General features: G+C 43.8%; 1 protein-coding gene across 1 annotated transcript; it reads right to left on the reverse strand.

The window, feature by feature from the left end:
• Positions 1-2,833: 2,833 nt before the first annotated feature.
• LOC311221527 (interferon tau-2-like) lies at positions 2,834-14,896 on the reverse strand (the record flags this gene model as incomplete). The annotated part of the gene is made up of 2 exons (XM_084305590.1): positions 2,834-3,145; positions 14,327-14,896. The coding sequence occupies 2 exons, from the start codon at positions 14,894-14,896 to the stop codon at positions 2,834-2,836; spliced, it is 882 nt and encodes a 293-aa protein (XP_084161716.1).
• Positions 14,897-18,135: the final 3,239 nt, after the last annotated feature.

Here is an 18,135-nt window from a genome sequence, read left to right on the forward strand (position 1 = left end):
CTTGCAAGCAGCCAGTGCAGCTGCCTGAGCAGCACCGTAATGCTCTCCTGTCATACAGTCCCACTTCGTAAGTGGGCTGCCAGGTTCCAAATTAGCCTTGGCGTCCGAACAGCATCATTAAAAAGGAGAGATTACAGCCAGACAGGGAATAGGCCAGCCTGAAGCTGAAACAACATTAATCCACATCTCTTCTGTTGCATATACATCTTTCTGAACGTTGCTAAAATGCTGTGTCAGCACTCAATGGGGAGGATTAAATGACAAGCAATAATATAATAATATTTATCATTTGGGGGATGGGGGGGAGGGGTGTCTTTTAAAGTGTATATTCATACCCAAACTGTTCTGATGTGTAATTTATAACTTGTATAAGAGATACAAACTTTTCTGCGCCCCAGAGATGTGCAAACTGTTGTCAAGTGTCTGGCTGCAAAACACAACAGGCTTCACTGAGGGTCTCCCTTTGAAATGTGTGAGAAAAACCTCAAATCATTTTCTTCAGACAGGCTCTTCTGTAAAGCTATTTTATTTGTGATTGCAATGGCGGGTGTCCTGTCAATCAGGAGTGCATTTTGGTAAACAAATCGTAGCCTTTTGTTCCCTATTACCCGACACCTGATCACCTCTCCTGTTTCCTCATTGGGTGAGTACAACAGGTTCACAAGCTACTCAATGCTCCTCTATACCATATATGCACAATTTTTTATTTTTTTTTCAACCTTTCAATTTCTCCTTTCTTATGTTTTGAGAACTTGTGATCTTTGTTTTGCTGTTCTCACACTGTTTTCCTCAAGCTTCTACCTTATTTTGGAACAGTGAGACCTTCTACTGTCCACTTACCTACTTAACATTTCTCCTTGTTATGGCTACACAACTACCTTGGAATACAGAAAAGTAATTCTCTACTGCAAAAATACAACTTTGTTTCTCACAAACGTGGCTAAAATATTTAGACAACCGAAAATCTCCACAATTTTCATTCTTTTCTAAGGTATTTACCCCACAGTGGCACGCCAGGATAATACAGCACAGAGTTACTGGGTTTTGCATGAAACAATGCAGAATGTGTTTGGAAAAGGGCATAACCCCTATTAAATGCTGGGATTACTGGGAACTTGGGCAAAGAGGGCAGCCTGCAGGATGTTGCATACGGTCTTTTGATGACCAGCTTTAAGGTGGCAGGGGGACCGTGGGATCTCTGAGCAGGAGTGGAGAAGATCCACGGGGAACCTCTGGAAGCAGAGGGAGATAGACCAGAGGAAAACCTGGAGAGAGAGGCAGCAACAGCCACAGAGTATGTCAAGTAGCCCTTGTACACCAGGAAGGAGCCATGCTGGAGCCTTGCTGGCTATCCCTGTCACTGTAGCTATCTCTGTCATCTCTGTGTGTCCTGTGGTAAGCGGGACACTTGCTGAGGGGTGACAGCTCTGGGCTTCAGCAGTACGGGATCACTGATGGAAGTTGGTTTTGGCCACGGCATTACCGCTGATGTGACTGAAGTCTCTGAAACCAACATCTTTAATCAAACAGCTCTTAATGGAGCAGGAAACTGAACCAGTGTGTGCTTTGTGGATCTGCCAGAGTGCCTTCGTGTTACATTAATGTTGAAGCAGTCCCAGGAGGAGATATAATTTTGCCACTTGTTCCAGGAAAGCATTGAACTGTTTCTGCTGTTTATCCTCAAGCAGTCTTAACCATTTAGGCAGTCACATTATCTGAAAAGCATTGGCATTTGACAGCTAACTTTAGTGTCCTCTACCAGCTTTTGATACAAATTCGATTTTTTTTTCTCCTGAGCTGAAATTATAGCTACTGTCTTGGAGGGGAAGGGGAGAGGAAGAAAGGATTTCACAGAAGTGAATTAATAAATAAAAGGAGGGGACTTCTGTTTTGTCAAAATGCAGTAAGATTACAGCACTTTTTGATCCACGCATTTTTGGCAAATCTGTATCAAAGAGACATTGCAATTTTAAGAGCAGAATTAAGCCCAGAGAGCAGCCTGAATGCAGCCATTGTTCTGAGGGAAGCCCTGAGCAGTGTTTGAGTTAGAGGAAACTGTGATTGGATTTTGCTGTTTACTTTTCCCTGGGTAGGAATGGCAAACAATAATCTCAAAGGGACAAAGGGCACTGAGTTCCACTCCTGGTCACCCTCATATAAGTTTATAACCTCTTCATTGCTAGGAGTGGAAGCTTTTCTTGGTGTATCCTGCCAAGATTGGGCAGAACTTGTTTCCATGTACTTCAAGACAAAATCTGGAAGGATTTATGAGCACCAGCACAAAAGTTACATGTGGCACTGCGGAGCTCTAGAAAGGATACTTAATGCAGAGAGAGGCAAGGCTAATGATTTGGTCGCATGCTGCCTTTTCCTTTGAGATATTCTGTTTCTTGCTTAATTTTAGCATTGTTCACTCTGCTTAGAGAACACCAAAGGGGCTGTGCTACAGCAGGAACACTTGGGTCCTGCTCTCCCATCCGCTGCCAGCAGCAGGAACCTGTCAGCGTACCCTGCAGGTGGGCAGAGGCAGGCAGGCAGCAGAGATGAACGGGGAGGTTTTCTTTCCCCCTCACCAAGTTTTCAGCCCAGAAGCCGTGCTCTTGAGGCAGTTATGACAGACCTGGAGAAGAGGCAGGCAAGCAGTGACTTCAATGCACCAAAATGTGCTCAGGCCTCTGGCACCGCACAGAGGCTGCCAAATGTTCTTGCTGATGCCATTCAGCTGCTGGAAATGAACCTTTCTGCAGGCAACTATAATTACCAGGAGGGTCAGTGGAGGGAATAGCTGTCTTTCTGAGCCACTGAACCAGAAAATAGGCTTTTGACAGGATCATCATAATCTCCAGCCAACATCAACAAAAAGGGCTTCCTGCCCTAATGAAGCTGCCGTGGGGACATCCAGTTGCTCTCTTTTCGGAGCTCTTTTGTCGTCCCTTCTTGTGTCCTGCCTCTGACCAGCACTGGGAACTGGGAGCTCTGACTGCAGGTAGGAGCCGTGGCACTGGAGCTGGTTGTGGGTGCTCTGTGGGCCACCTGTGAGAATGGCAAAGCTGGTCTTAAAGGGCGTTTTTACCACTACACTCACTGCTGCTGCTTGCCACAGTAGTGAGTATGCTGGAATATCTCCAGACTGCTGAATGCCTTCCTAAATTAAATACAAATAGAGAGAGAAAATAAGTCAATAATATGGAAAAGCTGATCCTGTGTCCACTCAGGTCACAAGAGACACTGCTTGAAATTTCCGCATCCAAACCACATTCTTTTGCCAGGCTTATCAGTGGGAGATGTGTTTCTCGAGAAAACTGTATTAATTTATCTGACATTCTTCTCCTTCTCCCATCATAACATGTCTCTGTGGGCCCTCCCTGTGCTCACCTGGCTGGCAGCCTCACTGTGAGGGCTGTGAAGGGAGCATGGCTTGCACAAGAGCCGGCTCCAAGCTTCACAGGGGCACAGGCAAGGTCTTGCTGTGACCAAACCTCCAGGGTTGCTCTTGCCACGCAAAGCTGGTGGCTAGGGAACAGAAATAAAACTAGGAGAGATGCTTCCTGACTGCTGGGGGCTCTGCCTGCTGTGGCTATGCCTAGGTTGGTGGATGCTCTGCATGTCAACATAACTGCTGGGGATGCAGCCATGCTAGATCTGCCCCAGGTACAGGATTTTCAAGGGCAGCTGGCCCTCATTGCCCTTTGTAATTCAGGGGTAAATCGGGACTTAGTGCTTGGTGCTGCATGGAGGATGGTTGTGCTGTGAACTGTGGGCTGTAACCTATTCAGAACTTCATTGACTGGTTCTTTGTATGTGCTGACTCTTTGTTTTCAATTTCTCTACAAAATCATCTTTCTGTAGACTTGGCAGGGGAGAAAAATCCTTCTGGTGACTAAAGGGAGGAACAGTCTTTTGAAGGTGGCTGTACAGAAAGACATGGTCTGCAGATATAAAGGTTACATTGGTCACACCCTTGGTACCCTGGATAACATTAGATTTAATAGCAGAAAAAAGGACTTAGTGTTTATGTTTGTTTGTTTGTTTTAATTATTATTATTTATTTAACTTTTAAGAAATCCCCCAAACACAATATATCTGATAACAGCTTAGTTACGTGTCATTGGCCATATGCTCAGCAGGTGAAGGCTGGCACAGTTCTGTGTTTTCTGAAAAGCTCTGTAACTTACACTCAGTCACAGGGCCAGTCCTAAAGTATGCAGAATTGAGTGTTGGTAAACACAAAGACATACTTCCTTCAGAGACAGAGTTGTTGAAGTTGTAATTCCAAGGCTTTTACTTAATCATTTTGCAGCTTAACGTGTCTACAGCCCCTACAACCTACTTTAATGCAAAATCAGCAGGCGTGAATTGCCATTGATGGTGGCTGACCTAAATGAAAAAGTAAAGCAGAGTCAGCTTTGGGTATGTTACTCATCCCAAATGGGAGGCAATCAGCTGCTGTGGATAGTAACTTCTTAACTTCTTAAACAGCCCCAGCTGATTCTGCCAGTGAGCATCCAGCAATGGCCTCTGTTGCATTGGTTTAAGCTGATTCTGGACCTTGATCTAAAACTTGGTTTTACGGTTTGATTTAGAATGGATTAAAAATTGTCTCCTAATTTAAGTTGGGTTTAACAAAGCCACAGTTGTTTCTTCCAGTCTTAAGCCAAAACCATAGTGGGCCACTTGAAAAAGGAAAGGGGATGAGGCAGGCTCTAATTTTTTTTTTTTTCATTTTTTTTTTTTCTCCTGATAAAGCAGGATTTATGATAGAGTTTTGGTTACATCCATATTTCTACTCATCTACTTGTTCCCAGGTCAAATTCTAGCTGGTTTCAAAAGGTTGGTTAAGGGATACAGATCTCAAAGACAAAAAGTTCCAGCAACTTCTGTGCAAATATACATCAGGGTAGGCAAATAGATATGTGTAAACTTAGTGATCCACCAAGGAAGTAGCAAGAGTTTAATCGTATCATGCACAAAATAACCAGAGGGAAAAGAGCCACAAGAAAAGTGTTTTAGCTCCAGTAGCAAGATCTTGGTTCTTTAAGCACATCCAAGCACCAAGAACATCTAACACCAAGCAGAACACTACCAGCACAGGCTGCTTTTGCTAGTTGATGTTGTTCACAAGTAAAGCACGTTTTGCTCCTGGGAAGCCTGCAAGTTTGTGTGTGTTTTATAAAGTGCCACCTGCCTGGTCTTGATGAGACCTTTCAGTTCTGTGCGTGTGAACTCCAAGCGAGGGGCTGTAAAATGTTCCCACCCTCTACTGGCAGGTCTACAGGCTGTCTCTGGATGCTGAGCAGTCTGTGTGTGCCTACAGTGGCCATGATTAATGGGACAAAACAAAAAAAAAAACAAACGTATACCATGTCCAGGCTGAAAGTGTAATAAAAATGTCCTTTCACTCAATACAATGCTAGCTGCACTGAAGTAGTACCATTAGATGAAAACAAGTTTTATTGTTGCTAATATGTAACTAAACCTGTCCCTCTGTTCCCTGTTCGTGACTTTCATTTTCTAAATATTGATATATTCCCATAGAAACCTTCCTGCTTCTTTCCTTTACTAGAAGGTATTGCATTGAAAGCCATGTCTGGACCCAATCACAAGTTGCAAGAATATTTCTGCTGGTTTTGGACCTCACCTACAATGGACTTCACCTACAATGAATTTCCTGTAGGAAATGTCTCTCCATATCTGTCCCTCCTCACGTTTCAGTTTGGTAGAACATTTTTTTGTGTTTGGTTTTAAAAGAAAAAGAATAGTTTGCATGAGATTTACCAATAATCTCTAATATGTCTGACTGAGGGGCAATTATCTGGTATGGTCTCCTATTACTGTGACTATCTGGTATGATCTCCTATTACTGTGACGTGAGACAAAAGAGGTTTTCTTGAGCCCACTGTTATCCTTGTAATAGGTAAAATCACCTGCTGTGAAATTATACCAATGCTATGGTAGAGACAGAGGTTTTCTGGCTTTAGTAGGAGCAGAGCCTAGAATACAATTAGCCCTTCTCAGCTCATTCTTTCTTTGCAGACTAAGCATTATTTCCTCAAAGGGCATGCCATTTAAGAGAGAGGTTAGGAAGAAAAATAAGGCAGAAATCAACTCTGAAAAGAATTATTATAGTAACACCGTGATCTGCGCCATCTGTGTCCTCCTCTGTTCTGCAGCCCCAGCAGTGGAAGACAAACAGCTATCCTCACACATTTGATGCTGAATTAAATTGTGTTTCATTTTGCTCGTACTGAGAATAATTAGTCTGAAGACCTGCTCATTTATTTCTTGAGCTGCGCATTTTGTATTATAGGAAGAAGAAACAACCTTGCCTTCAGCGTCTTTGCTTAGAATAACGTGGCATATACAACTGAATCGATTCCTGTCTAAATTCTGGGGGAGCAAACTGATTGATGAGGCTCATGGTCGTGGTCACTGGCTTCTCTGCCAGCAGCAAAAACCTTGGTTGTTAAAGTGTGGCTGTGGGGTCATCATGTTCCCGTGGACAACGTGACTGCTCGTAAGGGAGATGCTCACGTCTTCCTGCTTGGAAAGCCACCTGTCCTCCACGTGCCCTTGAGCACTTCATCTCTTTCACTTCTTGCTCTGGCTGGAGTACACTAACACCTCCAGTGATTTGTGATGATTAGAAAGGAGCAAGGGTGTCAGGGACTGAGGTTCGGGAGAAGAATCGTGTCTGTAGTTTGTCCTTTTGGGGCCACAGTTTGTCACCAAAAATAATTTCTGCCTCGGCAAAGCTGGTGGTTACTTGATATGCTTTAATGATTCTCAGAAAGGAGAATCCTGTACAAGGAGAGACACTGTCTATCCTTGTTTGAGTGTATATAGTAGCCTAACCGGCTGCATTTCTAAAACATCCTTCTCCATAGGGTTTAGCAGGATCCAAGTTTTAAACTTTGTGGGTATTGGTACAATGGGAAGACTATAGCTTGTGCAGGTGGTTCAGTTATTTTTAACAGGTTACTTGCTTGAAAATAGTTTTACTTGGTCTTCTCCATTAGCCAAAGTTGTTTGGGTTTTTACCTGGCTTGTCAAAAAGTCTTTCCAAATATTTTAGGAACTTCTGAGTAGAGCATTTTCTTTTCGATTCTCTTCTTTTTAGGAATCTAATCCCACAAACTTTTTTGTACACTTATTTTACTGTCTTCGGTTTCCTATGTGGCAACATGAGATAACAGTGATGAGAGTGCCAAACCAGGCTGAGGTGCCGTTTTATTTTGGGTTGGGGGCCTTGCAAAAGTGTGTTTAGCTGTACAATGGGACCAGCAGAGTCCCACAGGCTCCACGGACCAGACAACCCCAAAACGACGGTGGGCACACCGTGATTTACCACAACCTGCTACCTCGAGGGAAGAGGGGCTCGTGTCGTGTCCCGGACTCTGCGCTGCCCTGGGCACACTTTACACCCCCCTGCGCCGCACACTGACCCCTTCAGGGCTACGACGAGCCCCGGGGGGAGGTTTTGGGGCCCTCCCTGCCTAATGACTGACCCAATTCCCCCGGGAAGAGGCGAGGTCCCCGCGGGAGGCGGGCGGTGCCGCGGGGCTCCCCTCAGGGCTCCCCTCAGGGCAGCGCCGCCATTTCGGCGACCGCGCGGCCGCCCCGCAGCCCGACAGGGGGCGGCCGAGCCGAGCCGAGCCGTGCCGGGGCCGAGCCGTGCCGAGCCCAGCCGGGCTTGTGGGGCCGGGGGAGCCGCCTCCTCGCCTCCACCTCGGCTGTGCGGCGGGGCAGGCACCCGGGCGGGCGGCGGAGAGGCGGAGGTAAGGCAGGGGCGGCGGCGGGTGGGTGCCGGGCTGGGGGACGAACTTCCCTCGGCGGCGGCAGCGGGCGCCCCCCTTCCTCCCCCCCCCCCCCCCCCCCCGGCCCGATTTCCCCTGTTTTTAGCCCAAGTGGAGGTGCCCCCCCCACACACACTCCCTCTGCCGGACCCCAGCTTCCCCTTCTCCTCCGGGCCGGGTTTGGCTGCGAGCTCCGTGCGTGCCCGCTGGGTTTTGGGGGGTGCTGTGCTCGGCAGCCCCGGCACCCCGCAGGTAGGTGCTGCGCGCATCCCCCCCGCAGGGCTGCGGGGTTTGCTCGGCGAGGTGCTGGTCCCGCAGACCTGCTGCCTGGGCTTGGCGGGGTGTCTGGGCGTCTCGGCCACCCTGCTGGCAACCCAGGCAGGTTTGGAAAACCCCCAGCCTGGAGTCGCCCTCCCGACCCTCTCACACGCACCGCCGAGGGAGAGGTGAGAGCAGAGGCATGCGGACGGGCGCAGCGCCGCAGGCTGGGGGCTCACCCCCTCACCTCTGTTTCTCTTTTTTTTTTTTTTTTTTTTTTTTTTTTGGCTAACGCCACGGTGGCTGCGCTTGGCTTCACGCTAGGGACGAGGTTGGTGAGTTGAGCAGCCGTGCCGCGGACCCGCGTGGTTGAGGGACAGGCTCGGCGTGCCCGGCTTTGTGCTTGGTTTGCTCCTCGAGAAGTGGTTTGTGATCAAAACTTCCTCGCGCACTGGAGGGAGGCGGATTTTGAGATCTCCGCGCACGTCTTTGCATCGTCACGGTGTGACAACCTGACAGCTGGTGTCCCAGAGGCTTACCCAAGAGGCTCGTTGCGGAGAAGTGAGGAATTGCTGGTGCGAGGACCAGCAAACCCTAGAGGTACCCGCTGCTGGCTGAAGAGCTGCAGCTCAAGCATGGAGAGGTCCTGGTTGGTGGGGCTCCTGGGGAGTCCTGCTTGCAGCTGGTCCTGCAAACCGTCTGCCTGTCTTCTGGCAAGAGCACTGCCAGATGGCATCCAAAGATGTAGAAGCCTTCTTGCTCCAACCTGGTGGTCAGATCAGCCCGTTCTGAGGCTGGTTGTGGGCAGCACTCATAAACAAAATGTTCCAAATGATGCTGGGGTGTGTCCTGAACCAAGTCGGAGCAAGAACTGGTTGCCTCTTTGATTATCGGAGGGATAAATGGTGGCTGAGGATCCTTCCCGCCCCTGCTCAGATTGCAGTAATTTCTCATACAGACAACAGGGTTGTTTTTATTCCTCAAGCCATTTAATTGCATTTTTACTGTCCTGGTTTCAGCTAGGACAGAGAGATAATTTGCACAGGTATAATTCATCTATAACAAGGGGTGCTGTCACTGCTTGTAAAGAGAGGAACGGAAGGAGAAAATCTTATGGACGTTCTTGAACTGAGGAGTTCACAGTCCAGGTGCTCTTCAGGATGTAGGCGGAGAACCTGTTGCCCTCTCTCCCACCATAGTCAAGCAACTTATCCTAAGTTTCCTATTCATCTGCATACTCTCCTGAGTGGACCAACCTTTGTTTCCTTCTCCTCTCTGGGGAGGAGGGAGGTAAAAGTGTTCCTGGCATGAAAGAGGAAGAGACTGTGCTTTTTGTAGCAGAGACAGTGTGCAGATCTCGGAGCAGGCAGGACAGAAAGAAGAGGAACACAAGGTATGCAGGGTGCAGTCAAGCAATACTGGCTTCCAGAAAGTGCTAAGGAGTAAAAAGAGGGGGATGCAGAAGAGTATGGTGTTGTTTGGCACCAGGCAGCTAGGAATTAGGATTTAATACTGTTTGCTACAGTGTTGTTGTAGTAGCCCCTGCTGCTTAGAACAGATTACTGAGCAATGTGAAACTTGGGACTGGACCAAATCACTTCAGCTCCTTTGCTGATACTTTGTCACAATAAATGTTTCTTTATCAGCTGCCGGCAAGCTACTCAGCATCATTCAAGATCCCAGAGGAAGGTACTTGTGTTCTGGAACAGAAACTAAGAAAAGTAGAAAGGGCTGAGTACCCTGGAAACGTGGATCTCAGAGTAATTTGGAGTACTAATTGTTTAGAAATGTTACAGGAAAACCATGTGGTATAATTCTTTGTTCAATATTTAATCTTTACTGTGAGTCAGGTAAACTGAGTTCTCAGAATACAGAAAAAAACAACGTTATTTTCATTTTTCTGTTTTAGGAAATCATTGATGTTTCAGAGGTACCTTGGACAGACATGAGTTTGTGAGCCTCCTCTGAGCAGTGGACTTAGGCCTGTGCAGGTAAGACGGGTACAGGAAGCTGAGATGAGTAGGATGTAACTGGCATCTTAATGCTAGCTGGTGTACATTTAAACTTACTTCTGGGGAAATTTGCAGCATACTACTGCAGTAAGTTTATTTGGTGATGGGTAATTAGCATATTAATAGGAAAGAAAAGGTCAAATGGTCACAAAGGAACGACGGGAATGTCTGAAGGTCTAAGAGTAAATATTTCAGAGAGAGACTGAGAGGCTGTCATTTAAGAGATTTCAGATCACACAATAACAGAGGAAAAGGTTTTTCTCCCTGTGGTACTTAAGAAGTCTTGCTGCCACATTTCACTTTCTTTTTTCTGCTGAGCTGAGGAAAAGATTCAATAAATGTTAGAGCAGGACCAGAGAGTGGGATTTAAAAAGTTGGGGATGGGAGAAGGATATTAAATAGGGTCATTCTGGCTTGTAAACCGTAACTTTAGTTTGATATTCCTCAGAAAAGATAAAGAGTGACTTAGCCTAATCAAACATCTTCATGGGAACATGCTTCTTATGAGCAGGGGACCCTCCAGTCTAACCCTCCAGTCTAACCATTAGAGATCTTCCAAGATCACTTTGCTCTAAAAAATGTGTTCAGATCTGATTTAAAATATTTGCCTCTTTTGCTGTTGAGGGCATTTTCTTTCTGCGCCACTACAATCAGAAAAAATGCATTTTCTGGTTTTGTTTCAAGGTTGACCATATGGTTGAGCTACTATAACAGACAGGTGTTTAACGCAGAAGGTCTGTGGCAAATTCCTTGGCTAGTAATGTGCAGTATATCCAGGTACTTGGTAGTAGATTGCCCCTTTGGACTTAAAACCGAGTCTTTCCTCAGTGTACTGAGGTTGGTTGGTTTTTGATTTTTCTTTTTGTAACTTTAACTTGTTTTGTAACTCGTAATTTATTACCATTTGGGAGTACAAAAAAAAACAAACAAACAAAAAACAACAACAACAACAAAAAAAACATATCTTAATTAAGCAGCTTTGATGTTTTAAAAGAAATGCAGGCAGACAGATGAATGCAGTCTGTAAATCAGGGACTGGAATGAGTGCTCAACAGACGTGTAAAAAAGCTGGGGGAGGCTTGACACAGCCCGTGACCAAATATCACTCTGTGTCTGAAACCAAAGAAACATGGCTGAGAGCTATAAGAAATGAAGTCCTGATTTATTTCTCACTCTTCAGTCATACAAAACTTACTCCACCTATAAATCCTGGGAAAACTGCAATTTGTCTTCTCCATCAGACAGCTGTCTATATTTCAGAGTGACCCAAGCATTCATTAACCAGTACTGCATGGCACAAAAGTTAGTAGTCAACATTTCAGACAGTGCTTCTCTGCAAAATACACAATCATACCGTTTTTTTTTCTTTTACTGAAGAAAATATTCAAGAAACGGTCCAGTTCCTGGATCTGGAAACATAGGTTTTTCCTTAAAAGAAATTTTAAGTGACTTTAAATCTCTCTATGGATTCTGACAGTCTTACAGAATCCTAGAATGGTTTGGGTTGGAACGGACCTTAAAGATCACCCAATTCCAACCCCTCAGTGGTTTTAACGCCATTTTTGCTTTCACAATTAAATGCCTTTGTTTGTCCTGTTCTGGAGTGGCACTGACATGATAATAGAGTGCTCAATAAAGGAAGGCATTGAAGTGGTGTGTATCTATAGTGGTATCAAAACCCACAACTTAAGAAAATTTGAACAAAACAGATATATTTTTGATTCTTTGAGTCTTCAGTTACAGTAATTGTAGAAGTTAGATGTAACAACAGAACTCTAGGGTTTTTCTTAGTAAAGTGTGGTACTTCATTTCTAAATGATCCTTTAAAGGAAAAGATAGAGATTCAAAGCTCTTTGACTTGAAATAATCATTACACAGCCTGAGATTAACTATGGTCTTCTCTTTCCACAAGAATGGAAAGTTGCATATGTGTCCTCATTGAGGGTTAGTACTGAATTGCAAACAGGAAATGTGAAAATGCTGTTGGCTATAAGCTATAATAGTTACTTTTTTCTTCTAAGATAGAATTGACTTTAACTTGTAAAAGCGAAGATGTTTGCAGAAAGCTGGCATGGATACTTCTTCAACACCTGTTCCCTACAATTAACAGGCACTAATGAGTTAAGGTTACTTGGATACTGCGAACTATCACCTAATAAGTATGTGTCTTTACAATCTCACTGTTCATCCTTTTCAAAATAAAACTGCATCTTGAAATGTCAGTCACAACTGATAATAAAGCACACACAAGTTAATAGGCATATCTGGTTAAAATTAATGAAAGCTCTTCCCCAGAAGGGCAGATAAAGGAGGCTAATGTTTCTGCATTGGCCAGGGATGAGCTTTTGTTCATGGGCTCTCATTACCTGCACAAAATATCCTTTAATCCCTTAAAAAATTAAAGGAATCTAATAGGATGTGTAAGGTTGTGTCATGTCATACTGCTGTACCCTGTGCTGACTCTTGGCCTTTCTGAGGCTGAAATCCAAGTGCAGATTTGAGTAGCATCATCTTGTATTATGCGCAGGGAAAACTCAAGTTCATGGGCTGCAATTCATCAAGTTACTTAGTTGGTTATCCAAAATTGGGCTATATGAATTGCCTACAGTAACCATATATTAAATGCAAAAATTGAGAAAAATTTGGAATGGAACGCTTGATGGCAACAAAAAAACTTCAAGCATCTGTGGTCCCAATTTAGTTGCAAAGTACTTGAATTAGCAAAAGAGAGATTCCACTTTAGAGATTGATTAACGAGCTCATTGCGAATATTCCTAATTAAGCTCCCTATACAACCGGTGAAAGAACTGACCTTTTACATTGGTGATTGAGAGCAGACACATGTGGGAGTCTGAAATCCATTCCCTTTTTCCTATTTCTCTCAAACAGGAGTGCATGAGAGTGATGGGTGTGGGCCTGACCACCTTAGTTCTATGTCTAATTTACACAAATAAAATTAGGCAGTTGTAGCTATTCTCTTAGTTTCCCCCCACAGTTTTTTTTTTGTTGTTGTTTTTTTTTTTTTTTTTTTTTTTTTAAGTGAGAATGGATTTCGACATACGTCTTTCATTTAAATAAGGGAAAGATACTGGTTGACAGTTGCTGTCCAGCCCCTCACGTCTCAGGCAAAATGTTGAGATTCAGGTAATAGCAGCAGCATATTGAACTCTTTGTCTTTAGAATTTTCCCTCTTTTTCGTTCTCATATAGCCACAGATGTATTTTTTAGCTCTTGCATTCTGATTGAACATGTTCCATTACGGTGAACATACTTTGGGAATCAGATATTCTTAGAAATCTGAAGTGGGAAAAATCCATGTCGAGAAGTGTTGTCATACGTAGGGAATGGCATGGAGGCCCAAGGCTTTCAAGGTCTTTTGGGAAGCAGTTAAACCGATGAAGACAGATGTTGATTTAAACCACGGCCTGGCTCTGCCTGTACAGAGGAAGCAAAGATGGTAGGGGGGTGGAATAAATTTTAGATCTATGTCCATATTGTAAGTATTTTCAGATTAATCTTGTCTGGTTATGAACTGAAAGCTGATAGAAGAGAGAGATGTTGTCTATAATAATTTCAACCAACTTATTGTAAAAAGCCATGCTGTAGTTATTAAATATGCTGTAGAGGAAGATGGGTTCTGTATCTTGTAGGGATGTGTCTATTTGAAAGATAAGGATCAAGGCTGGAAATGGACTTCTTGATCTTGGGAGCTCTAAGCACCATTATTTTTTACTTCTGAGTTTAAGGAGCTTTGTTGTTATATTCTGACATTAATATGTCAGACAGATGAGTCATGCTATATTCTCTTCTGTTTTGTAAGTTAAAATCTTTGTAGCATACAGGACTCCAGGAAGGTCTGTCTATCTTATGCATCTCTACACCTTGGACCTCTTTCTGCATAGGAGAAGTAACTAGAGAAGTAAAATCAATGCAGCGTCTAAATGCAAGAGTTTCAGATTGTAAAGCAACTGGCATATTCTATGGGAAGACCACAAAATATTTTTCAGTGCAGAGAGAGAATACATAGAGGCACTATCCACACCTTTTTCGAAAAGGTCATCTTCAACAGAAGGTGGTGATACCAATCACCCCAACATCCATACCAACATTCACTGAAGTACTCTACTTGCTTAACTTAGACCACTGAGTGCTTTTTGTAAACAAGTACCAATTTGAGAAATGTTTGGACTGAGGAATTTAAAGCCTACCAAAATGGGAAAATTACCAGATTCCCACAAAGAAGCCAAGTATAAAAGATTTTACCTCTTTCTGACGTGTGGTTTTCATAAGGCTGTCAAAAATTATAAGGCATGATATCAGTTCCATTTGCACGGCTTCCCAGGAACAGCGGCTGTATTGCTTATCTTTTAGGAAGTTGAAGATTCTTTGGAAGTACTTCTTCACACTGAGACCTGTGTTTTTTAGGATCCACGTCTGAAAGCTGTTCCTTGGTTTTGGTATCTCTTCTAGCACACATGTCTCCAGTTCTTCGATTTGATGATGAATTCCGTTTTGGAATTTCTCAATAGTGCTTGTACTCCAAGCACCTTCGGGAAGGTTTCTGCTGAATAGCTGGAAGGTCTGCTGGAGGAACTCGTAGATAACCACTGTGACATTCTTCTTTGTGACCTTCGTAATCAACACGGGAAACCTGAAATCAGTTGTTTCGCTGAGACACGGCTGAGAAAAATATCCACCCATTTTGCGCAGAAAGTTCATGTTCTGGTAGTTTGCTTCGATTCCTTGGAAAAGGCAAACGGGGTGTGAGATTTTGGAGCACAAGGCCAAGGCAATGCAAAGTTGCAGCAAGCTCCTCTGAACCAAGATGGTCATGCTGACAAAGTGGTCAGCATTACTTGCCGTTGTGCAGATCTGTAAGCCTGCAGTTTCTCGGTCGTCTTTTCTGTGTTCACATGCGGCTTTTTCATGACTCTGAATTTATTTCCCCTGTGTGACATGTTGGGTATTACTCATTTTGTAGGAATTGTGTTTGTGTCAACTGTGATTCTGGCCAAGTTTTGCTGTTGCTTTCAGTTGCAAAGGCTTGCTCATTTCTACTCTAACTTCATTTCATTAAAAGAAGAGTAAGTGAATCAGTATGGTTAGTCAGTGGACATGGGCAGATCAGCATCTGATAATGGCATTTAGTCTTCTTATTCTTACTAGAATTGCTTTATGCTGAGAAATTTTATTTTTATGGTTAAGTTGGAAAACAGTCTGAAAAAGGATCACATCCCTAGCTAACAGTTATGTGCCCTAAGCAAGATGTAATTTTGTCGATTTAAAAACAGATGTTTTTTTTTTTTGTTTTTTTTTTTTGTAGGACAAATTGTTTTGTTTGGGGAGTGGCTTAAATTTTATTAGCAAAAGAACCCTGTTGTTGCCACAACAGCATCGACTCAGTAGGGCATTTGTTGCTATCACAATGTTGGCAAAAAGAAGTGTGTACAACTCCTAGGGCAGATGCCTTTTTCCCCAGTATCTCTGATCATCTGCTGCTCAGAAGAGCTTTCTTCTACTTTACCACCAGGTGAGCGAGCCTAGATTTTGACTAAATCCGTAATTTAGTCAAAATTTTTGACACCGTAAACTAAATTTTTGACACCATCAAGTGTTCTTTTAGGTAAAGAAGAGGAGTTCTTTATCATGCAGAGAAGGCAGCTTCTGTTCTGAAGCCTCCTCCTGTGAAGATAAGCTCTCAGGGAGACTGAAATTTCCCTGTGCTGGTATCAAAATGCCCTGTTTTTGGGAGCCAGAATAACGCTGGAATGGGTCTCCCAGCGTCAGGCCACTGCAATTCCAGTGCAGTTCTGTGGGTGTCGAGGTTGTGGGCCAGCTGGTAGCAGGACTACCTGAGGCCGTGCTAACCGAAGTGCCCCAGCAGCCTCATCCTGCTGTGGTGGCAGTTCAGAGACCAACCTACGTAAGTAGAGCACTGCGGGTTGGCAGGGGAGGGCTCGCTTGGTGTGTCAGCTCCTGAACATGCACCAGGGAGGTGCCACGAAGCCAGCGGTCAGCCCGCTTAGCTGGCTCCTGTGATTGCAGTATGGGAGCTCAACGGAGATTGAGTGGGACGACTGGGTTGGGTATTAAGATGAGCAGAAGTTACAGGGCATTTTAGCCGGCAGATTTTCCTCTCTTGTGGGAATCTCTGAGGATTGCTAAATCTGTATGTGAACTGACCTGATCTGGTCGCTGAGGCGTACAGTTTGCAAAGCCGGGGGATGTGCCCTCATCTAATTCAGCCTGCATAATTGCAGGGATATTTCAAAGAGGATATGAAAAATGGCGAAGTGCAAGAATGTTTGGTGTGAGCAGCAAAGGAACTCCTGGATGCTCTTGAGATTATAAAATATTTTCCTAAAATTAATGCTTGGGAGGATCTGTTACAGTGTGACAGACTGAAAGATTGCTACGGATGAGCAGTTTCTTTAGCAAGCTCCATGATGACTATAGCAGGTATACTACCTACTGATGTGGTAGTGCTCCTGTGGTTATTTTCCTTGTTTTGCTACTGCTGATGGTGATGCTGTAGTAATAATTGTGGTGTTGTCATAAACTATTAAGAGTGGGAGATCTTCAGAGAAGTTATGAATGAAGCTGTGGTAAGTATGGTTTTGTGATTGAAAGACTGGACACAGAAGAAGGATATGGCAGGTATAATGCATGGATATGCCACAGAAACCCATCAGTGAGACATTCAATAGCTTTATCTTTCCACTCTTCTTATTTTTTTAAAGGAAGGGTTATTTCATTTCTCTAGCTCTATGCTGTATCTGTATAGTTGAGCACAGACATATGGCTTCTAGTATGTAAGGGATCTAAACCTAATTGGAGGCATTGCCTTTGTCGTATATCTTTACATTTTCTTGAAGTCTGTGCACATATCAAAATGATTTAAGCTAACCTGTAATTACCATGTAGTGTTTTGACGATCAAAACATCTAACTGAAGTTTATCATCATAAAAGATTACTGAAGCTTGTGCTGGAGGAATAACCATACGTTCTGAAACTGCATCTGTCACAAAAGACTGCAGGACACCGTCACAACACACACACAAGTCACAACTCACAATCTAAATCAGTAGCAAATATTACTCTGCTTTGACTTTTTTTTATGTTGACACAAAGTGAGAGCTAAAACAAGGCAGTGGAGCATGTCTTTTTCAATTGAAGTTAAAGTGTCAGAGGATTCTGGCTTGATTGACTTGACTGAGCAGAACAAAAGTAAGTAGTGGACTGAAACAGACCTTGATGCATGGCTGGAAGTGTGTAGTGAGAGATTAGTTAAGTGTGTTGAAGTGCATTTATTCAAGGTGGCATATGGGAATAAAACAAGTTGGATCCGGGTCTAGGTACAGCTGGAGTAATCGCATTTAGGAGAGACCTCCATTTAGTAACACGGGAGGGACCAGGGTCTGGCCCAAACACTTCACCATCAGGAACGCAGTTTTAATGTGGCCATGGTTTTGGTGGCTCAATTCAGAATTATGTGCCAATTCATTTCACCTTCACACTGGCTCAAGCTTTGTAGAGAAAATCTCAGACCTACACAAAACTTCAATTTGGCATATATATGCACTGCTCTCTTGCATTAAGTGGAACAACATTGGCATAAATCAAAAGCAACACAGAAAAACAACTTAGTGTTGCGAGGCAGAAATGGATCTGATCCATTGTTAAATGGAGTTTTTTGTTTGTTTATTTGTTTTTGGTTTTGTATTCTGTTTACACACTGGAGTGAATAATCACATCCCCATTCATCCTTTGTCTTCCTTGCATTGTGATTTCATAGATGATCCATGACTTATTTGGCTGTTGTGAAAAACATCACATTTTCAGTGGGAGATTGAGCAATAATTAAAAGTCTTTTAGGTGTCATAGGAGTAACCGAAGAAACTTCCTTTTCTCCCAGAAGAATAAACAAGGAAAAAACCATCCACAGTCACTTCCAGATGAGTTGATTGTAGGTGGTGAAGGAGTGAGATGTGTTCACTGTGGATGAATATTTTGGCCTTGGTTAGAGATCGCCGGCATGTTGGCTTGGTGCTTCTTATCTAGGCACAAGTGA

The sequence above is a fragment of the Netta rufina genome (genome assembly GCF_964035555.1).
Source record: "Netta rufina genome assembly, chromosome: Z".
Taxonomy (NCBI): Eukaryota; Metazoa; Chordata; class Aves; order Anseriformes; family Anatidae; genus Netta; species Netta rufina.